The 22,934-nt window shown below is 44.2% G+C and overlaps 1 protein-coding gene and 1 long non-coding RNA gene across 5 annotated transcripts in view; one reads left to right on the top strand and one right to left on the bottom strand.

Moving 5' to 3' along the window:
* LOC110392984 lies at window positions 4,019-5,324 on the bottom strand. Its single transcript, XR_002434713.1, has 3 exons — window positions 5,066-5,324; window positions 4,809-4,963; window positions 4,019-4,091 (listed from the first exon to the last, which is right to left on the bottom strand). It is a non-coding gene; the product is annotated as an uncharacterized LOC110392984 (long non-coding RNA).
* The window catches only part of CARMIL1 (capping protein regulator and myosin 1 linker 1), a 177,785-nt gene continuing 163,916 nt past the window's right edge, over window positions 9,066-22,934 (top strand). For 2 of the 4 annotated variants that reach the window (XM_021385950.1, XM_021385947.1), the window contains exons 1-2: window positions 9,310-9,642; window positions 12,751-12,848. In XM_021385950.1, the coding sequence (XP_021241625.1) occupies window positions 9,603-9,642; window positions 12,751-12,848 (138 nt within the window). In that variant the 5' untranslated portion in view covers window positions 9,310-9,602. Of the gene's footprint in view, window positions 9,219-9,309; window positions 9,643-12,750; window positions 12,849-22,934 lie in introns of those variants that run through there. The other 2 variants (XM_021385948.1, XM_021385951.1) reach the window with 2 other exon arrangements.

Here is a 22,934-nt window from a genome sequence, read left to right as displayed (position 1 = left end):
AAATCAAGTTGCAAAAAAAAAAAAAAAAAAGAGCATTTGTGCAGTGAGGCAGCAAAGGAAGGAAGGTAATAAAAACCTGATCTAATCAGTAAATTAACCACTTGTGGGTGGACTGAAGACTGCTAAACTCTTCTGGACCCTTTCTGTAGGAACAAAGATGAAAAAAATTAAATTCGAAGTCATCCTCAATACCTCTCTGTTTTACCACATATAATCATCATAAACTGTTATATTTGTGCTTTGAGAAACTGTGTTAGAGGAAATGACAGCCAAGGCTGGTGGCTGGGGAAAATGCTTCCAAAAATCTCTAATCAAATTCCTGAGTAGATTTTGAGTCCTCTGTGGGAGTAAGCATTTCGTAATTGTTTTCAGAGATTATTTGAACACTTGAACTTGATTAGAACTGGCGCTTGTATGCTAAAAGCAAGCTTCAAGCTGATTGTGAAATACACCGTTCTTGGTGTGCTGGTTTATTATGCCAGTCATCCAGAGGGGGAAAAGAAACGATATGGTTTGACCTGTGTCACTGGTGAAAAGAGTGAATTGTTAATGTTACAGTCAGCTGTACAGTTCCGTATTTACCGCCTCTATGTCCTGGCCTAAATGAGCCAATCCTGCTACTGCTCCCCTAGCTGGGAGGCATCTGTAACTGAGAGCAAAATGTGAGATGGCAATTAAAAACTGCAAAGATTGATTCATAAAATTGTGTTTGGCAAATTGCTGCTTATTGTCTGGAGAAGTATATGGATACTTATTTTGTAACAACATACACCCAGTAACTTTGTGATCTTTTCCAAAGTAGTTCGAGACTAGAGAAATGAAAGGGTAGACTAATGCACTCCCAGCAAGTTAAAAGATCAGCATCTGGAGCATCTGCCCTCCTGAATATGATCTCATTACTACAGTACATCGACTTGTTGTTTACCTGAATCCTCTCATCTGGTTTGCAGTTCAGCTCTGCAAAGAGTTGTAACAGCCTGGTCAAGGGGCTGTGAGATGTGGCAACAGGGTGAACAGAAACATCTCAGGGTGTTTTTACTGGTAGGGTTCCAGGGATCTGCAACACAGCCTTTCCTTCTGCAACCTTGTCATATTTGTGGCTTATCTCAGGAATTCTACAAGTGTTTTTCATCCTACTGTTCCCAAAATGCTCCTTTGGCACTGCTGCCTCGATGCTGTTGCCTTTGCAGCAAAACATTCAGTGTTTTCATTGTCCCACAGCAGTCCTGAGCAACCGTCCTCACGCAGAGGAGGAAACACAGAGCCTGAAACAAACTATACCAGGAGCCATACCCAGACCCTGAAAAGCAAATGTTTGCACCAAAGAGCTGTTCCCTGGTGTCACTGCCAAGTGCCACCTCGCAAACAGTTCTCTGTCACTGCGCAGTGTCCAAGTGTCAAGTTCTCCCTTGAGTGCACCCAGAAGATGCTTTGCTCACCCCTCTCAAGGCTGCAGGAGCTCATCAGCACAGGGGCAGCCCAGCCCTGCCATGCTCCTCACTCTTGTTACCCAGGAATAGCACCAGGACAGAATACATCCTTTCTCTTTGCATACGTGTCATGGCAGTGCCTCCACTGATGTGATACTTTTTACTTGAATCTTGCCTTATTGGCTTCAGAATGAGAGAACAAGATCCTTCTAGAGGATCCTTGCCATTTCTGTAGTGTCCAGACTTGTCCTAGATATTTTATAGAACAAAACAAGGAAAATCAGTCATCTTGTCATCTGGACAACTTATGACTGTTTTAGAAACATATAGAGGAATTAGCAAGCGAGGGAAGTAATGTGAGCAAACAGCATGAACAGCCTAGCTGCGTTTCCCTAATATAAAACAGTGGTAGGAATTTACTGGCAAACTGAGATAGCCATTGCTGGGCCTGACCATAACAGGATGCTGACACAGGGCTGATTAACACAGTGAAGCTAAGCTCACACTGAGGTATTTTTCACTTATGTAAATGCAAGTTTTCCTCTGTGCAGATTTGTCTCCACATAAAGCCATTTACTCGGTCTGATTGAAGAAGTGTCATTCAGCTATTAACTCCAAGCCCCACGTCTAATTCCTAAAGATGGCCAATATTTGGGGGCTACTGCCATCACTAAACCAGATTCTGTGAGAGGTGCTGGTTTGCTGAAGGGGCAAGAAACTGTTCTTTCCATTCCCTGTGGCCCTTCAGAGTGCAGCAGGGAAAATCAACAACCAGCTGGCTTCACTTCATACCCCATTTAGTTACTGTACCCTTCAGCAAACGATAGGAAAAGTTCACAATATCAGTAGAAGTTCATCATGTTTTGCAAGACTGAGTGGAGAAAAGGGAATTCCCCGAAACAGATCTGAATGAAGCCTAACAGTACTCCAGCCTGTGAAAAAGACCAACACTTCGCTGGACACTTTTCAGCCAGAGCTCTGTAGATGGTTTACCAATACAGATGCGTGACCATTCTCAGAATATGCTGTGCAGGTTCCTCCACAAAGTAGAAATACCATACAAAACATTACTGGCACAACCCACGTCAGAGTTCAGAGAGCTTCTGTTTGAAAGGAGGAAACTCTTGCAGTCAGGCATTCCAGCCTTATCCCAGTCTTTCCCTAAATGTGTCTGAAACACTAAAGGTTGTTAGCTCAGTATAACTAGAAAGCTTTTTGGTACTTAAAATTTACCTGTAACTACTGCCAGTCTTCTATTTATTAACCAAAACTCAACATTGTCTGCTCCCAGGGCAATACAGTCCAAGATAACTATTCATCCTCACTTCTCAGCCTCTCTTCCCTGTCCCCAGGGCTATCATGTTGTGAGGTGGAGGGTTATTCTTCTACCCACGTAGGCTTAGTGTGCTCTTTTTAAGGCTCATGTTGATAACTTGCATGGTCAGTGACCTCTTCAGAACGTACTGCTTAGAACTAAAGAACGTACTTTTTGCAGCAGAGGTTTTTAGGTTGAATGAAAGATACTGGTAATGATAGGAAGGCTGTGGAAAAAGGAGTAAGAATAGTAAAGGCAGAGAGTGAAGCTCAAACTTTTAAAAGGGAGAGAAAGAATCATGTTCGGTTTGAAATTTAGGTCAGAACTACTCCAGATTTATTTTTGTACAGGTTCATTTTTGCCTGCTTTCCCGGCCAGGAAAAAAAACTGCCTTCTCTTTCAGTTATTTTGGGCAATACAAATAATGTGTACAAAGCATGTTTCGCCACCTCGATTCCAGGGGACAGTTAATCTCGCAGGACTGATGGAAACCCAATCAAGGCGTGCTGTTTGATTAAGTCAGAGTCAACAGCAAGAAAAAGGGACTTGCTGAGACGTGGAGAGTAATGAAAGTCTGTACTGAGGAGAAATGGGATTTCACAAAAATGGGGCACTTTGCCTTAGTGACAGATGAGCTGAAGAGCTGCAACACTCGCGGACCTGTTTTAAATGATTTTAAATGTTATATTTCCATTCAGTATCTTGCTAAGCATATTCCACATGTCACTAGTAATGCTGATACAGAACAGAAAAAGCTAGGATCCCAAATTAAGCTCTGTGTTTAAGAGTCATTTGCTTTTGCTCTCCACTTCCACATCTGAAGTCATAGAAATTGTAACGGTTTCTAACTAAATGTGATGGGATATTTAAAGGATTATGCTTTCACGTGAGAGCTAAGTAGCAGAAGCAGATGAGCTCTTAAGAAACAATGATCCCGGTTTTATGCAAATATGCCTGCTAAAAGCGAATGAGGGAAGAGAAATATGGAAATAGATGATAATACAGTAGAGTAACCAGAATTATTCTGAATAGATTTCTTCTATTAAGATTTTCATGAGGCGTCAGCTGCTCTTTGTAATTCTTTTCTTAACATTACCATCAAAGTATGCCTTATCAAAATATGCATCTTTGCTGCTGCATTTATAGTCATTCCATTTAAAATTGAGACAAAATGTTATTTTGTACAGGGTACCGAAATAATTGTAAGAGCATACAGCAGCCCAGAGTAAAGGGTTTGAAAAGATTCAGTCACAGATAACAAGAGGATACTCACACGTGTGTCATTTCCTTTGCTGAGCTCATGATAGATGGAGGATGTGCATTTTTCCCTATCGAGTTTGTCACAACTGGTGAAATGAAAAGCAAGTATCCAATCACTCAGCAATCTATGACATATTTATTATTTTACAATTAGCTAGCTAGTTGTTTTCTTTTTTTTTTTTTTTTACAGGTTTCTGGACAGATGTGATTAGTGTCTGGGCCCCAGATATCACATTTAATATTACCACTAAACACAAGCAATGAATTTAAAGATAAATATTGGGTAAAAAATAAAAACAATTATCTGGAGAAATCCCCCAACTGGAAGAGCTACACACCATTTTTAGGCTGAGTGGAAATTGAGCTGGCATGGGTAGGTAGAATTCCCGAGCCCAGGCATAACTGGAAGTTATTTGACTTTGCTGGACTTCACATACTGCTATACAGCCTCAGGTTAGATGCCTCTTTGTCTTTAAAATGCCCATAGTAATTCCAGTGATTGAAAACTAACACTTCCTTAAGCCTGACTAGCTAATGTGATGGCATGTGAGAGAGTATGGCCCAAATCTGTCTGCAGTTAACCAGTGCAGTAAATAATATCTACAGAGATGTGAAGGCATAGCTGGGGGAAGAATGCACTCTTTTCAGTGTATTCTTAGAAATAAAACCTTGCAACTAGCAAGGCAGGATCATCTACATCTATAGCTGTTCTCTGTCTTGTCTTTCATTGAGACATTTTCAGCTTTTGCTGCACACTGCAAGGCAGCTTTGCAAATCAGATTTGATCATTTGATTCCTCCTACCACAATGCTGCTCTGCAACAGGATGACTCCATGGTGTGACTTGAATGTCAGTCTGACACCTGCTGTCAGCAACAGAAATCTTTCCACCGGCTTCAGCAGGAGTAGGAACGTGCTATAGGTCACATCATCCTATTGATCGCATCGTGCTATTGCTCCTAAGGAAAAGGACTAAGATTCTTCAGTGCTAAAGCCACAGACCGAGAAGCAGAAAGGTTAGCAGGGAGGACATTCACCCGGTGAGACTACAGGCAGCCTACCTTCTGGCAGTGTGTGTGGCTGGCATGAGCTTGCATTGACACCTGCCTGATCTGCAGGAGAACCCAGGATTTCAGCTGAAGAGGATGCAGGCAACAGAAAGGCTGAAAAACAGGAATGTAGAATAGTGTATGGCAATACAGGTTGCAAGGTGCAATTGTAATACAGAGACCCAAGAGAAGTGCAGTCAGAAGTTCTTGGCAAGCTGCTTTGTGTAATTTATGGCTAATATGATGCACGAATGCCGTAGTTCTGAGGACATTCTCCCACACCTTTCTCTGTCTCAAATGTCTCCCTGATCAATGTCTCCTGAAGTCCTTCGGTTCCCTCCCGCTCTGTTACTGTCAGAATAAGTAATAACGAATAAGCTGTGCATGCTGCCGCACTCCCTGCAGCAAACAAGCTCACACACAATCCAGCCCACTACTCTCATCAGAATTTTAATCATGCCAGAAGCTACAATCATTTGAGCAATCTTTAGAGAAAGAATGTCTGCAACAAAACCACTTCTGTGGCAGGCAAACTGGTTATTCTTTGAATGGCTTTTTAAAAAGTCAGGGTGAGAGAGGTGATTGTCCCTCTCTACTCTGACTTCATGAGGCCCTATCTGGAGTGCTGTGATCGTGCCTCAGCCTCCAGCACAGGAAGGGTGCGGAGCTGTTGGAGCGGGTCTGGAGGAAGCCAGAGGAAGATCAGAGGGCTGGAGCACCTCTCCTCTGAAGAAAAGAAAGGCTGAGGGAGCTGGGCCTGTTCAGCCTAGAGAAGAGAGAGCAGTGGAGAGACCTCATTGCAGCCTTCCAGTACTTGAAGGGAGCTTATAAGCAGGAGAGAGACTGACTTTTTACATGGTCGGATAGTGATAGGACAAAGGGGAATGGCTTTAAACTAAAGAGGGGAGATATAGGTTACATGTCAGGCGGAAATTCTTTACTCAGTGGGCAGTGAGGTGCTGGCACAGACTGCCCAGAGAAGCTGTGGGTGCCCCATCCCTGGATGCTCTCAAGGCCAGGTTGGATGGGGCCCTGGGCAGCCTGAGCTGGTGGGGAGCAGCCCTGTCCACAGCAGGGGATGGACTTTAAGGTCCCTTCCAACCTAAGCCACTCTGTGATTCTAGGAAAATGACTTCCTAAATCTGCTCTGGTAGGAGAAAATGGAACCTCTTTCCCTTTCAGAGGCCTGCTGCATATGCAATATGCAAATGCTACGTGACCTCTGTAGTGTGATCCTAGCCAGGCACCCAAGCTGTGATCATTTTCACCACTGCAGGTAACATGAGATCAGGAGGCCCCACTGACAGACACAGCAGCACCTTGGAGTTATAGGAATGCTGCTGAGGGTGGACAGAAACCCAGCTCAGCCTGCCTCAGTGACCCCAGTTTAACTTGGGAACCTCTGTTCTTCTCAGCTGTGCTTATATGCCTCTAATGGGAATGGCGGTTGGGCAAGGAGGGATGAAAGATAAAACTAAAATTTAGTTGATGAAAATGCTGTAGTTGACAAAAATTCCCCTTAGGAAAACCTTCACTGATTGAGGTTATCACATGGTATTTTGTTCTCTCACATCGGCACAACACAGAAAGTGGTAAACAGCCTTGAGGGGCAAGGATGATTTTCTGCAGAGGGGCAGAACTTGTGTAGTGGCCTTCTTGCTGGGAAAGATGCCTATGACAACAGCATCCTTACTGAACTGACTAGTGGAGAGTAAAGAAAAGTGAGAAAGGATGAAAAGTACGCCCTCTTACAAAGCCTTCATGGTGTGGCTTTCCCTTTAAGATGTAGAGAAAAACTTCCACTTGGAAAGCTCTGGGAGCTGAATGTTTGAGACCTTTGGAAGGCGGTCCAGGCTTCTCCGCTCTGGGAGGTGGCTCCTTGGGAGTGGAAGCATCCTCTTTTTCACAGGCAGGCCGATGCTGCAGTAGAACCGATATCTCAGTGTTAGCACAGCTGCAGGAGCAAGAGGCAGCAGCCTGCCTGAACAACTATTTCCTGCCTCCTCTCTGGGGAATAAGGAATGGGAAACAACACTTTCTGCTCATTGCATCTGGCCTTGGGGGCACTGATCCATCTAAATTTAGACCATACCTTCCCTACCTCGAACCAGGTCCAGCTTCATAGGTGCCCAAAAAAGAATTATGCAGTAACCTTGGCAGCGCTTCTTCATTGGCTTGTTACACTGATGATTAAAAAATTGAACAGAACAAAATCCCTGTCCACTACCACCCTTCATTTTTTTTTCTGGTACATATCCTGGCTTTGCTGTGCTGGCTTGCATGGTAGGAAGCAGGGATGGAGAAAAGCTTGCAGCACCCAGCAGCACATTGAAGGCCTGAAGGAACACCTCGCTGCTGCAGCTGGTGTATGCTGAGAGCCCTGTGGTTGCCTGGCAGGAGCCAGGGAAGCAAGGCCTAAGCTTCAAATACTGTATCAGATAGAAATGAGATGAGGAAACTGCTCGTGATTTGTTTGTGAGCAGCCATAGGTCCAAAAATACACATTTCTTTTCCAGTGATGGAAGAGAAAATACCTTTCTGGAAGTTTCAGTCAAACACAAGGCTCCGTATAGAAGTAATCGCATGAATGCAGTTTTATAGAGCCATTGAATCTTTTGAGCTGGAAGAAACCGTTAAGGGTCATCCAGTCCAACTCCCCTGCAATGAACAGGGACACCTACAGCTACATCAGGTTGCTCAGAGCCCCATCCAGCCTGACCTTGAGCATCTCCAGGGATGAGGCATCTCTAGGCAACCTGAGCTGAAGGAACAAGTGGTCGGCAGGAGTAGGTCAGCAAGTATCCTGCAAAGAGAAAAGTGTGTGGACACAGCAAGGAAAGGGTAGCAGAGGACCACCAGCAGAATATGAATACAGAGCATTCTCTCTCTGTATACACATCCATATCCAGATACATTTTGATTGGCAGTGCAATATGTTAAAAGCACACAGCTTCCTTATTATATATATATTTTTACTAATATAAGCTGTCTCCATTTGCTTTGTGTAGTTAAACAGCAAAATGGAAAGACAAAACTGTGGCCATTTCTGTAGTAATCATATCTGTATTTGAAGACCAGGGCATATGTAGTCTGTGAGAAATGCAGCGCAGCAGTATGGCACTTCACCAGGAAAAAGGTCTTTTTCTCAGATTTCTGCTGTTGCTCTCACTGAACCCATTTCAGGTGCCTTAACCAGGCATTAACGACTTTGATCTTGCAGATCCGCTTGTGGAGTGCTGAAAGGTGAGGCTGGTGCAGCCACCCATCCCTCAGGATGCAGGATGACCAGTGGCAGTCCTGCTGCAGTGAAAGCCATCCTTACTGAAACTGTGCACTGCTGCCAGAGCAAGCCCAGCACTTCCAGGGCTGTCTCACCTCTTCCTTCCCTCCCTCTCCTCCAGTAAGCATCTTCGTCTCCTCATTTTATAGGTGCAATTAGGCAGCACACGTGCCGTGTTTCTATAATGTGGCTGCTACGCCAAGTGCAACAAGCAGAACGCTGCGATTGGTGGATATTTCTATGGCCCTGGGAAAGGAGGCATACTTCTGGCTCCCTCCAGTGTGGTATAAGCTCAGGAACTCGCCTTTCATTTCGCAGAGAGGGTGCCAAGCCACCTGTAACAAGGGCATTGCCTCGGAGCAGGTGCTACGGCGACTGCTGTCCCTATGGAGACGCAGCGGCGGAGTGCGGAAGGGGCAGATGAGATGGATCAAAGGTTGTCCTCGCGGGGCTTGAAGGGAGCCGGGTGACGAGGGCTCACTCGATGGCAGCCACTCCCCGCACTACATTAGTGGTTTTTTAAAGGAACGCACTAGAAGGGGAATTCCAGGGGGGCAAAGCCCGTGAGGGCTGCGGAACAGCACAAACGCCTCGGGGGCACTGAAGCGACCCCCGCTCGGCCGAAGACCCCTCGGCTTAAAATCGAGAGGGAAAACCACCTTCAAAACAGGGTCGGGGGGCGGGCGGCCCGGACCCTGGGGAGGATGGGATCGGCCGGGACCGCTGGCCGCCGGCAGATGGCCCCCGTGGCCGCCGGGCCCGCCGCAGCGCCGGGGCCGGGGGGAAGGAGGGGCCGCCCCGGATCGCGCTGCCCTGGCGGGGGTGGGCGCCATGGCTCCGTGAGGGCGATGCTCCCGGTGGGCGCGGGCGGGCGGCTCTCGCGAGGTGAGCGGGGCGGGCCGGGAGGAGGGCTCCGGCCCTGCTGCCCGCTCCTCTGCCGCGGGTGCCGGGCGGGGGGAGGCGGGCGGCGCGGAGGGACCGGCGAGGGGGAAGGAGGGAGCCTCGGGGCGGGGGCCGCCCGCTCTCCCTCCCTCCCTCCCGCCTCGGGGCTGGCCGCGGGCGATTCCTCCCCTGGAAATGCCCCTCCCGGCCGCCGGGGCAGTCGTGCCGCGCGGAGGGAGCGGGCGGTGAATTGCCCCCTTCCCTCCGTCGGCGCGCACACACACAGGCGCAGGGCCGGCCCTCCTCCCCCGCCCCGCGGATTTCATGCTCGCCTGGCTCTGCGGAGGGACGGCGCGCCGCTGAACAGCCCCGCCGGGCAGCGCCAGCATGGCCGAGGAGAGCGCCGAGCTCCCCCGCGAGCTCATCGGTAAGGGCCGGGGCCCGGCGGCGGGAGAGCGGGGGGCTGCTGCGTTCCGCGGGGGCGACGAGGCCGCGCCGCGGGCGGTTGGCGGGGGTCGGGGGCTGCGGGGAGGCCGGGCTGCGCCCCTCCGGGGTTCCCTGCGGGCGGGGCGGGGGTCCCGGGGGCAAGGACGGGCGTGGGGGGCTCTCAGCCGGGGGGAGCCGCGCTGTCATCAGGTCCCGGAGCCTCGCAGCAGCTCTTTACAACCCTACGGAGGCTTTACATTTCTTATTTAATTCCCCCTGGGCTTTGGCTAGTTCAAAACTCATTTTTTTTTTTTTTCCTGTGTATGTGCGCATATGGGAGAGAGGCTATTTGTAATTAAAGTTTCATGGTTGCACGCAAACAACCCCCCCGTGCTTCATGGTGTACACTGAAGCAATTGTAGCTGCTGACGGGGGACCTCCTGGAAATGCTGTCATCGCTGCGGCTGGGAGCTCTCAGCGCATGGATCGTTGGCAACCGGTGTCATACGGGGATAATGGGTCTGATGCTTCAAGACCTGATGTCACCCTGTTCAGGTGTCCTTTGGTTTTAGAGATGGGGTTGCCTCTTGAAGAGCAAGCTGAGGGTCTCACCTGTTGGGGAATGAATAACTTAAAGTGTTGCCTTAATGGCAGATGGAAAGAAATTTGTTAGGCAAGGAGGTATGTGTTGCATTGAATACAGTTTTTATAAGATACCCTCCTTCACTGACACTGTTACTTTGACTTCCATTGCTTCAGTCAGGGAGTGCTTTTGCTGGGATACAGTTACAACACTGACAAAATATTGGCGAAAATCCTTTTGGAAAGTTGCAGTTGTGACATGGTAATATTTGTGCATCCGTACTATACCCCAGTACACCACAGACAGGGCGCAGTGTGTATTACATGGAAAAGCAAAGCTCAGCATCCTTGAGCATCATAACACATTCCATCCTCTGATGGCCTTGGGCAATGGTAAGAAATGCCCCCTCACCCTGATCCTGGTGCCCCGGGCTCACTCACCACACTGTCTGCGCTCTGTGGGGTGTGTGGAGCTGTTCATGTGGGTAGGTTTGATTTCCTGTAGCATTTTGGTGTCCGCGTGTTAAAAGGTAACTTTATAAATAGACTTTTGGAAATAACTTTCTGCTTTGAGAGCAGGACAGAAGGATATGCCTTAAACTTTACTGATTGTGTGTGTTGAGGGGGTGAGGGAAGGACAACACACATTTAACTGGGAGCAGGAATGTCTGAGCTGAAGCTTTTGTTGTTACTCACTTCCTGTGTGACCTTTGTCAGGTCAAGTTGGTCATAATCTTAAAAAAAAAAAAAAAAAAAAAAACCAACACAAAAAACCCCCATAATTTTCAAAGAGCCCCCCTGTGGATTTGCTCCTGCAAGGTGCTGGTGTCTGAAGGTTGCCACTGGTATAGAAAATGAATGAGCACTTGAAACTAAGAGCTTTAACTTCGTGTCTCAGCACCTGATCTGACAAATTACTTTGCAAGTCCATTTGCCACCAGTGTGTACAGAATAGTTTGCAGTCACGTGGAAAAGACCTGTGAAACTGAAATCTTCTCATGGAAACTTCTCCAGCCCTTTCAGACAGGTACAGCCTGACACCCTGGCGCCTGGCTGAGCCCCAGGGCCTTCCTCTCTGCACTGCTGCCTGAAATAACCACAGAAGCAGGCGAGAGGAAGTCTCGGAACACAGATCCCCCTGTCGGGAGGGAGAATGGGACCGGACTTTCCCCTAGCCCTGCTACCTGGCTCCCTGGGAAGCTGGCTCCCCGGCTCCCTACCAAGCCTGAGAATGCTGGCAGCCTGCCATGGGCTGCCTTCCTGGGCTGGCTGCTACTGAGGAGCTCTTGTTTCCTGATAGGAAAATTAAAATTCCTGGGGAAAACATTCTGATTTGGCAGAAAAAGCTCCTTCTGGTGGAGAGTCACACTGAGCAGGCTTATTTCTGACCTGTGCGCCCTTCTGCCCTGCAGGCAGGACTCCTAGACTTGATGTTTGCATGAATGTAGTCAGGCTATCAGAAGGAAATTGTGCGGGAAAGCTAGAGTGCTGTAATTAAAAGCCCTAGAAAGAGCCTGCAGTCTTCAATTTTAGCCTTTCAACTTTAGCCTGTGCAAGGGCGAAGTGTGTGCACCTGGGAAGGTGGAGAATTGCCTTTGAGTTTTTTTTCCTGCGGCAAATAGGTTAATGTGTTTAAAACACTTCTTTCTCATTCCTTGTCGGAGGGTGCTGGGGAGCAAAACATACGGAAGGTGCCAAATTGGCCCTTCCAGACAAACTCCTCTGTTTATCTGCCACTTACATCAGTGTTAGTCATTGTATAAGCTTTCTGACATGATTCCATGTGTGTAAGTTCTCTTCAGACCAGGGTTCAAGTCTTCAGGGGAAAGGGTGGTTCACTTGGTACTTGGCACAGACAGTCTGTATGTGTGTATGCCTGTGTGTGTGAAAAATTATGGCAATTAATGTAACTTTGTTGGCACCGTGAGGTGGCTGTGTTGTCATTAGGACTTGGGCTGAGACCAGCGCTGCCTTGCATAGCACTTGCTGTGTAGCTGTCAGACGTTGGTGGCTGGGGGTCAGGCTGGTGTGCTTTGCATCTTGAATGTACAAAGCACAAAATGTGCCAACGCTTGGTTTCCCATCATCTGACCCATTTAGCTCCCTGATAGTAACAATAAAGGGCTAGTATTTCTGTAATACAAGAAGTTAATTGGCTTTAGCAAGCTTTTCAGGTACAAATAATAGCAAGTGAGGAATTTGCTGCATTTTCCCTGAGCAGAGCTAAGCAGTGCTGGGGCTTGTCTTGGGAATGCTTTTGATGTATAGAGCTGGAAAGAAATACAAAATTATGTGTAGAATACCAGCATATGAAATATCTAATCCTACCATAATAGATGTAAATTACTGTGTGGCTGATGTACTTCTTAATAAAAGTTGTATGTGTTGGGTGGTGGTTAGTATGGTTGCGCAGGCATAAGTGCAAGAAATGTAGCTGCGAGTCTTCCTGAAAATGTGACTATGAAATCAGTTTACTTCTTATGTTAGCACTGAAAGGACTTAATTAATGTATTTTCTTCAATTTCAGAAAGCATCAGGGATGTTATTGGGAGGAAAATCAAAATTTCGGTCAAGAAGAAAGTAAAGCTGGAAACCAAGGGAGACAAAGTGGATAACAAAATATTGGTGAGTGCAATAGTGGGTTCAACTTGTGGAGGAAAATCCAGCGTCTTTCCAGAAGGCATTAATTCTTCTCTTGAAAAATTCTCTGAAATTTTGTGTACGGTTAGATACACAATGCCACTAATTTTCTTACTTTCTTACTAGTTTGTGTAGCAAGTTGGTGTGCAGTATGCATGTTTATTGCTGGGTTATTCTTCACAGTTAGGGCTTGGTGTTGTGGAATTACATGAAGACTAGGTGTTACTAGAACTTGTTCTAAAATAATTTGCTTCCTTCGCTGGTGAGGTTTCTCGTTTACATCAGTAAGAGTTTTGAGCGGACAAGAAATGAGAAAGGAAGTATGCAGAATTGCTAATCTTTTGAGAATCTTTTTAAGTTGTTATGCAATGAAGAATGACTGTAAAGTTGTTGTGCTTTTAAAACTCAAATGGCTATTTATACTTTTTATTATTAAGTCACTATCTGCATTTTAAAAGAAATGCTTACTGTGTGGGATCCTCCATTGTCATTCCTGGAACTGTAGTGGGGGAAAGTGTCAAATTAATCTCGTTTAAGTATGCTTTCCTGTTTCATCAAGAATAGTTTTGCTGTCCTCTTTTGATAAGAAGAAAGCTGCAGTAATGAGCTGGTTTGCGTGCATACTGTCTCAAATACTTGGATATGCAAAAGGAGATAGAACTTCATTTCTTCTTTCTTCTGATACCACTCTATCAGGAGAATAACAAATGCAAATAACTACAGTACTGCTGTGATGCTTCGCAAGATGTTTTAAACTTGGTGCTTTGTATCAATAAGAATGTTACTGCATATTTGAAAGTTTCGTCATCGAGACTTTGTTAGAGATTTTAGAGACCTGCTCCATGTTGATAGTCTGTTTTCTTGTTAAAAACCACAACGTATTAATCAGTTCTAAATTATCTTCATAAAATAAATATTGCTTATTCCAGGGCAGCAAGAAAGTTGGTAACAGTCTATCTTTCAGTGAGAGTAGCTACTAAAGGAATTTGAAGTATTTTCTGCTTAGTATCTACCCATATGATTTATAGCTCCTGAGTTAACAGTTTGTTTCTGTACTGGAAATAGTTGAGTATGTGAATGTTGATTGACCATCTCTATTCACTTGAAAGCCACATTTACAGGGAAGGCTGACAGTTTCACTGAAGCAGTAACACTTGATTGACTTTTTGACTTAAAGAGGATCATTACTGATATCAATAGTGAAATACACTGTGGAAGTACTGTAGTGCTGTTCTGATATAATGGGACCAAAAGAATGTCAAGCTTTGAATCCTCAGTGTAGCATCTGAGGTATGTAGTATTCAGTGGTGAAATGCCTAAATGTGATGACTCAGATCACTTTTTTCCCCTGTAATTTCTGAAGCTCTCAGGTAGGAGGCTTTAATTTTTTATGTCTGGAAAGGTAGTGAAAGGGAAGGAACCGTTTTAAGAGGTTCTAAACTTTCTTGAGTAGCTCTTGTGTGCTTGCATGCTGCCTTCAGTGTACAGGATAAGCCTTTCAAGGATATGAAAGGGGGTGCTGTCTGGTAGAAACATTTAGTCTTTGATGCAACCATGCAGAGGACTTGTATTACAAGAGAGGAGAGAGTGCTTTCAGGGTTAGGGAAACTGACTGTTGACTGCTGAGGCTGGATTTCATTTTCTTCTGCTACAGAGTCCCTGTGTGAAGCAGTACAAATCACTGTCTTTTTTTTTTTTTTTTTTAACAATGTTTCTTTACCTATGTATGTATACCTTTATTTTATGTGGTTTTCTTTGCAGAAGTGCTGAGAGTCCTCTGCAGTGGCTGAAGCCAGTGGAGACTGTGGTTTTTTTCTAGTACAGAGGGTTCTCTGAGATGCAGAGTTATCTGTATAAATGATACCAGCTACACCTCGAGTGTCTTAAATTAGTGGAGACTTTGGCATTACTGTGTCTAGATACTCTAATTTCTTGCCTGTGACGGAGGAGATAAACCTTCCTCTCCTCAAAAGATTCTGGAAATAAACAACCTTGCTTCAGAAACATGCAGGTGCTTTATGATAAACAGCACAAAAAACCACACAACAAAATAAAGAATTCTTGTACTCCAAGCTAGGATTTGATGGTATTTGGCAAATTATACATATGTCTACACACTGTCCAATACAGATAAAAGTGAGTACTGAGTAGCCGTGCCTTGAGTGAGTGTGTCAAGCTGAACGAAGTGCTGGTGGCAGAAGCAATTCAGTAATTAAAGTCTGTACCCTTAAGTGCATGCACCAGAGGGCTCAAATGTGATTGCGTGGACAGCCTTCATGCCAGTGCTTCTTGACTCCTGAAAGCTTAGTTTTGAGATGCTTATGCTCTTCTGAGCAAGGCCTCTTGAGTTCATGTGTAGCAATTAATTGTTTTGAGATATAGATTTAAATTTTATTAGTAGTTGAGTGTTAGAAGCAAATTAACCAGCATGCAATGGATTCAGCGCTTAATGAGTAGAAAATCTTGTTGCACTTGGTCTAGCTACCCCAAGCATTGTGGTGGTATGCACTCAAGGCTTTAGAGGAGGTTGATCACAGAGGCTGAATGGTCTCTCGTCCTTCCTCCTAAGTAAAACCAGCAACATCAGTGACACTTCAAGAAAAGGAGATTATTTTTAAAAGGCTGTGCTCTGCGTGTAGCTGTGAAAACACTTGACCTCTGGCCCTGTGTTCATGGTGTATTCAAGATAAAAAGCGCTAGAATATGGATATTATCATTCATTTCAGTCATTGGTATGCTCTAGCAAACTTCTGTTATAATTAGGAAGAAAATTGGAATCTGAGACTAAAGAAAAAACATTGAAAAAAAAAAGGATAGTGCTTGTGATGAGGACTGTTTAGATGGTGAAATTGGAGAATGAGGTCCATGCCTGCCTTAAAGTAGTTTTAAGATCTCAGATTTGGGTGCCAGAGTTTAGAAATTATGACTTGGGAGTTTTGATGCAAGGCGTATTTCTTACTCTGCATAACCAGCTAGCTGCCTCAGTAATCTCAATTTGCAGTTATTTGGTTTTTCAATTAGTCATAATGATACAAACCAATAAACGTGGTAAGACTCTTAACTGACTCTGATCTGCTGTGTTGTGACGGGCCACAGGTGTGGAGGCTGCAAACTGGTGTCCAACCCTGAAAAATCCAATAACCAACTTGAAAAACCACTGACCACCTTCCCTGGGCTTCAGACGAGTCCTCAAGCAAATAGGGTGAAACTGCAGCCCTATCCAAGTTGTCCTACTATTGCTGTAGTAGAGCCAAGCAGCTAGGAGGGAGGATCTGGAAACACCAGGTGTAGTGGAACCCTTGAACAAGCTGCAAGGGCAGGCAGCCATGAGGGGCTCCCACTGTACCTGAATGGAGCTGTGGGTGGTGGCCAGGGACAGCTGCACACCAGTGACCACCAACAGGTCCATAGAGGTGGGGCAGACCAAGGCTGAGCCAAGGAGTCAGGTCAGCGGGCTGGGGTCAGCCAGGAAAGTGGCTGGGTTCAAGCGAAGACCAAAGGCTGGTGCTGAAGTGCTGCTCTGGAATAGTGAGGTCCTGCTTCAGGTCAAGGCTTTAGCCAACCCTTTGTCAGCAGCTAGAGCCTACCTGTGCCACCTCAGGATGGGTGCAGGCAGCTGAACCCCAGCAGGACCACTGGCACACACCCGTAATAGGCTCTGTGTCCTTCCTGCCTGAGGAGAGTGCTGCTGCAAGACTGGACTGGTTTCAAACACAGCTGATGGATATGTAGAAGTCTAAGTTGTAATTTTAACACTGTTGGTTCTGTTTTGGCACCATAAGGAATTGTGTAAGGTGCCCTGTCCAGGAGAAAAATTTGTTTCTTGTGTTGCTTTTTAACCCAGAGGCCTTGGTGATTATCAGATGACCACCTGCAGACAATCTCCAGTAGGAGACTGAGCTTCTTACTTTCAGTGTTCATGGCGCTACTCTTTTTTCCCCTCAAAATCCAAGGTATCTGTAGTGTTTTGATGAATACTTCCCATTGCAGTTTCTTCCTATCAGCAAGTCATTGAAAAATGCATACTGTAAGATAAAGGCAACGTAAGTACGTATGACCATCTTATTATAAAACACTTCTGTTTTTAGGAGTGATTCATGATGGACAAATATTCCAGGGTACCTCTTACTTATAGTCTGCCTTATTAACAGTAAAAGGGAATAATTACAGCCTAGTTTCTTTTAGATTAGTTTTGCTTTCCAAAATGAATCTCATAGTTAGGGCAAACAGCCATACTCTCTGTATGGCTGCTCTGTTGTGATTTTGTTTTTGTTTTAACGTTTTCCTCACCTTAAGGTCAGAACAGTGTGATGTGAGATAGTAACTGAGAGCACTTTATTAGGAAATCCCGTCGAGGAATCTCAGTTACGCTGCTGCCCTCGGGTCATTTACGTTCTCCTTGTTAAAATATTGCAGTGCTACTTCTGGAACCATGACAGTTGCTTTGGCAGGTGGCTCCCCTTGAAATACTCTGTATGCTCAACATGGATTTACTGAGAGCAATTCACGTGTCCTTGTCACTTTTTTGGGGGGCGTATGTTGCCAAAGACTTTTAAAACAAAATGCTGCTTGACTCCTGTCAAATAGGTTTATATTTATTGTGTGCACATGGTGTGAGATTTCATGGTCTACCTCTAAAGACTCACAGCTAAAGAGTGAAATTTTATTAAAATATGTATGTATATATATCTGTATTTACTTTTAAAGGATCAGTTATAGCCCTCTTGTGCACTGTCCATGTGGCGGCGTGAAGAACCTGGCTGAATTTACTGAAGCAGCTGAGTAAAGCTGAGCTGCCATGCCCGTTCAACTGTAAGGATAGCAGTCTCAGGGTGGAAGCAGTAATATTTTGCAGAGCCAAAACTATTTTGGGATTAAAAGCTCTGGCGTTTGTTTCCCATTGCTCATCTTGTGTCATGATCCATCTATAGCTTTCCATCTGAATAGAGATGAATTTCTGTATCCAGCTAGGTGCAAGCATCTCGCCTTAAAAATACTCACTTCTATTAAATCACTAAGACACGAAGCTCACAGGGTTGTCCAAGGTTGGTTTTACATAAAACATGGGCAATCTTGCACTTTATATCATGACAGCTGGTGTGTGAATGTGATCTTAAATATGGACATTCTTGTAGAATAATGGTGTTTCCTCTTCCGAGCCCACAACATTGAGTGTTATGACATATATCTTCAGTGTGTATTTATGAATATGAAAGGAAGTAGGTGTTGGTACATCCCTCGTGTCGGGAAACGTAAATAAAGCAAGGGAGAGTAATAAAAAATATGTGAAAATATATTTTAGTCAGTTTCTAAGATGCATCTTAAAACAATTGAACTGTGGCCAATAAGATTGCTGCAGAAAACTGAAAGAATAGGAGTGCTGGAAAGAGAACTTATGAATCCAGTTGTATTATTATGCAGTTAATTTATTAATGCAGTTGTATATAAATTTGTTAATGCTGTTGTACATATTCCCAAAATAAGAAATGTTTTATAAACTTGCACAGAAATGAATTTTTTAAATAAATCTACATACAAATCATACACTGCCCCATAATGCCTGGCAGGTTTTGCACACTTAACATTCTGATGGTGTGATAGTACATGCAAATGTTAAAATCATCCTTGTTGAGAAGCTTCCACTTCTAGGAAAAGAATCCAGAATTAACCAAGTGTAGAGAAATGGCACCCTTCCCTGTGGGTTGCTGGGGCTGGGAACTGCAGTTACTTCTTCAGTTTCTGCTTATGACTGCTACTTCCAGTTTTCCTTTTCTTCCCCTTCCTTATTTCTAACCTCTCCCCTACTGAAGACACGTACTGCAGGAAGAACCATGTGTCTTGCGTTTAAATCAGAGTTGACACACTTGTATAGCTTTTTAGCATAATAATAGGAATAAACTGCGAGGCAGTGCTTGGGCATTCTGCTCCTTTCCCTCAGGTTTGTCTGCCTTAAGGGTAAGCACTAATCTACTTTCTAATTAAATTGGCCTTTGACCAAACCGAAACAGTCCTTTTTCTCTGGCTACCCAAGAAAAAATGCAAATTTTCCACAGCCCTGGCTCTTCTGTGTCCTTTTGAGTGCAGCTCTACCCCAAGTTGTGTGCTTTCTTTGACACGTGATTCAGGCATGGAAGATTTCTTGCACGTTGAGAGCGTAGTGCATTCTTATATTCCCTGTAGTGCGTGCTTTGGGAGGGTAGTATTATGACTTCATCAGAAGATCAGCTTGCTTGCACTTGGTTTCTTTAATTTTGGACAGTTGGCACACCTAGGAAAAGGTAAGAAAAGGTGACTCTGTTTCCGCTGCCGGGAAAGCAGCTGCCTTTGTTCTGCCTCAGGTACTTAGCACTCACCTGCACCCGTGTCCTTATCTGTGCTCTGGAAGGAGGAAATGTAAACATTGCATCACTCTTAGTGGCTTCTGGTTTTCTGTTCACAGCTCTCAGGAAACCAGGAGTGGTGGGAAGGACTCCACTGTGGCTCTGAATGACACGTAGAATCTTTCCTTCTATCAATTTTTCATAACTCAATAAAAGAATCTGTTGTTTTTTTTTAAACCATCATACTCTATTTCTTTTGCTGAATTTATAATGTACCAAAGTGGTTTGCTAATGTACTTTTGTTTCCAGAGTGCCTGACTCCCTGCCACCATAATTTATGAAATGTAACCTTCCTAAGTATGGATTTGCATTGAAATCTATGCATGAAAGTGGCAGAGAAGTGAATATTACACGTAATTTCCAAAAGCTCGAAATGAAAAATATAAAATGAGCATTAGGGTCAAATTCTTGTCTTTGTTGCTCTTCACCAATGATGGCTGGTTTTTTTTTTTTTTTTTTTTGAGAAGGAGAAGGCTTGGGGCCGGGGAGGGGGGAACAGAATATGCGTTATTTGATGGACCAGTATAAATGCAAAAATCTTGCCTATATTTTTTTTTCTCTCATGGCTTGCTTTGTCTGCCTGGAGATACTTACTCAAAAAAAAAAAAAGAATTGCAGCTCACTTTACTGTAAGTGATGTGGGGGATGCGGTAAGCTTGAAAAAGGCCACAAGGTCTGCTAATTGAAAAGCCAGTGCAATGCATGGCAAAAAATGCTGTCTGTTGCTCAAGAGTCCCTCTCTTCAGCCATTGCTGTGGTGGAGGATTTGGGAACGCATCCAATTTGTCTGACGATTAAAATATTTACTTGGGATCACCTACAATTCTGCTGCTTTTTTTTTTTTTTTTTTTATCCTGGCAGAAGTAATTTAAATCTGTGTAAGGTAATTACAGGCCCAGTATGTAAAATTATTTGTTAAATGTAATTGCTGCTAAATGTGCTTTATATTGCTACCGCAGTCCCCAAGCTGATTCCTGCCCTTGTTTGTATCTAATCATTCCCTATTTCTGAAACACCCACTCTGCCACAACTCGTGAGTGATAGCTTTTGGTTAATGATGGGTTCCTTAATTTGAACATATAAGATGATAAACTATAACTATGAAAATTTAATTACAAAAGCCAGGGCCCAATAACCCTGCATTCCTGAAACAGCCATAATGAAGTTAATTGGCTTGCTCGGGTTAGGGGAAACCAGGGTAGCAGAACAAGGTCCAGCTCTCTGCAACTTGGGGGTTTAACTTTAGCAGGTTGGTGCAAAATGAGAAAAGGTCACAGCTAAAATGTCTGCAGGATAGAAACCAAAAGCAAGTGAGGAACAGCTTGTACTTGGGCAGGTGATGTTTCTGGTTCTTCTTTGCACAGTGACTCTTATAAAAGTTGGAAATCATGGCCTTGGCTTATGGGTGCTGGATGTTCTGCAGCTTATTTCCTGGGCTGATAGATGGCATTTGTATCCTTGCATGTTGTAGAAGGCCTCTGTGACAGGACAATAGCTTAAATATGTGCGTGAGGGGTTGGAAAATAATTGGTTAGAGGCTGGGCCTATTTTCCCCTTAAGAGTTCCTGTATAGCTTTTTTCAAGTGGTGTCTATCCTCGTTTCCTTGCTTTTTGGATAGGCCAAAAGGCACATTCAACTTTTTCCTCTTTCTGCAGTTAAAGCAGTGGTTAGCAAGGAACAGGCAGCCTGCAAAGTAGGCAGCAGTGTATTTAGAATCACTGGGAGCTCTCTTAACAGCTGCTGTTTAGGAGGCTGAGGCCGCTTGGAGCAAGCCGCTTCCATTTCATACTCTTGAATGTTTGGAAGAAGCATGCCAGAGACGCATGTTTATGAAGTATGCACTTCAGGTACATGCCTCTTCCTCTAAACACATCCTCAGTTCTCTGACTGAACAGCATCCTCCACTTGTACATCAAACTTGGACAATCCTTTGCTTTTGTAGGGCTTCGTGAAATTTTGTGGATTTGAGCTAAGCTATCAATGCCTACTTATTCTTGGGGCTGGAGAGGAAAAAAAGAGGGTAATGTAGTTGCTACAGAGAGGTTTCTACTTAGATCTGATTAGGAGAAATGAATGGCTGTTGACCCTGATCTGAATTGGAGATGGGGCACTGCTGTGTTTGTTCAGGGCTGACCTTTGAATAAAGAGGCTTCTATCTCTTCCTTCGAGGCCACTAGCTAGACTACAACTAATCATACAAATCCATTGATAAAGGGGAAACCTTAGAAAGGCTCATCTCCTGACAAGCACTTGAGCCTGGTGCTTAAGAATAATACTGTCCTATAGCCCAAGAGGCAGCTGGAGGAGCCTTAGGTGTGGAGTAGTGAAGGTAGGTTAATGTTTGGGCTTGTGGCGCAGCAAATTTCAGCTGAAGATCTTCTCTTCTGGCTTTTACAGTGTAGGTAGTAAATATTGGAGGAAATGCTAACTTTGATAGGCATTACTGCATTAATGAGAAATAATTTCTGATGTCTCCTCAAGTTTATTCATATTACAAATCTAAATCACACACGTTGTATTATTATTGTTTTAAAAACACATCACGTGAAAAATGTGTTTTAAATATAATGAACATTTTTCTTGACTGCATCACTGTTCACACGAGCATCACAGAAACACATTGTTTGGGCTCTGGACTTTCTGTTCTCTCATCTTGCAAAGGTGCTGGAATGCCTGCAGGTTTTGTGAAGCACATCACTGTATGCTGTGTATGCTTGTTGCATACTTTGTGGGTATCTTTATTCTCCCTTTCCTACCTTTCCCATCTCCCTCTTTGCTATCTTTTATCTTCTCTTCAGCAAGTCCCAGGACACTTTCCTTTGTGTGGATTGCTCTCAGGACTCACATTTGCTTCTCAGTTTGCCCCTGCTCTTATACTAGCATCCCATTTTCCCAGTAGTGTATTTTCTTTCTTCTACTTCCTTTCCTTATGGAGATAATACTGACGTATTTGGAGGTATCTGTAATCCCACCAATATGATGATGATGGACATTAATGTTGCTGTGCTAGAAAAAATATGAATGACTTACCAATTTCTTCTTTGGTTTGTATATGGTTGTACATGATCCTTCTAGGAACATTCTCTGCTTTCTTGTTCTCAGGTTTCATCAGTGTTAGTTCTATGTTACTTATGTCATGGGAGCAGTTTGTTTCATACCAGGCATTATGGGCTGTTGGTATAATTTGGCTTAGGCTCTTTCCACATTTGCCAAAGCAGCTTTCTTTGATTTGAAAAGAAATAAATACATTGCTAGCATCTCAACAGGGTATTGTACAGAATATGCAAGTCCTGAGGGGACACAAGGCAGTGTGATGGCTACAAGTCATGCTTGGTGCTGCTTTCTCCATCTCTCTAGGTAGATGAACTGATGTGTTGGAGAAAAAAAAGAGTAACAACAACAGTAAATAGAGCTGCAGTATAACATGGCAATTTAAATGCAATTAGCTGATGATGTGGATAGTGCCACAGCAGTCTAAAATCTTGTAAAAAAAGCTTTAAAATGATTTCCTCTGTGAACAGAATGCTGAGTTGCCCAATTTTTATAGTTCCCTCTTTGTTTTGGGAAGACATTTTCTAAAATTGACAATGCTAAGCGATTTAACTGCACCTTGTGCAATCTGTACCATTTCCTTCACAAAGAATTTCACAGCCACTTTTCCGCCATTTACGTGCCTTACATAGGCAAGCT

Source organism: Numida meleagris, chromosome 2 (assembly GCF_002078875.1).
Source record: "Numida meleagris isolate 19003 breed g44 Domestic line chromosome 2, NumMel1.0, whole genome shotgun sequence".
NCBI classification, from domain to species: domain Eukaryota; kingdom Metazoa; phylum Chordata; class Aves; order Galliformes; family Numididae; genus Numida; species Numida meleagris.
The sequence above is the reverse complement of the archived record's forward strand: the minus strand, read 5'-3'. Positions and strand labels throughout refer to the sequence as shown.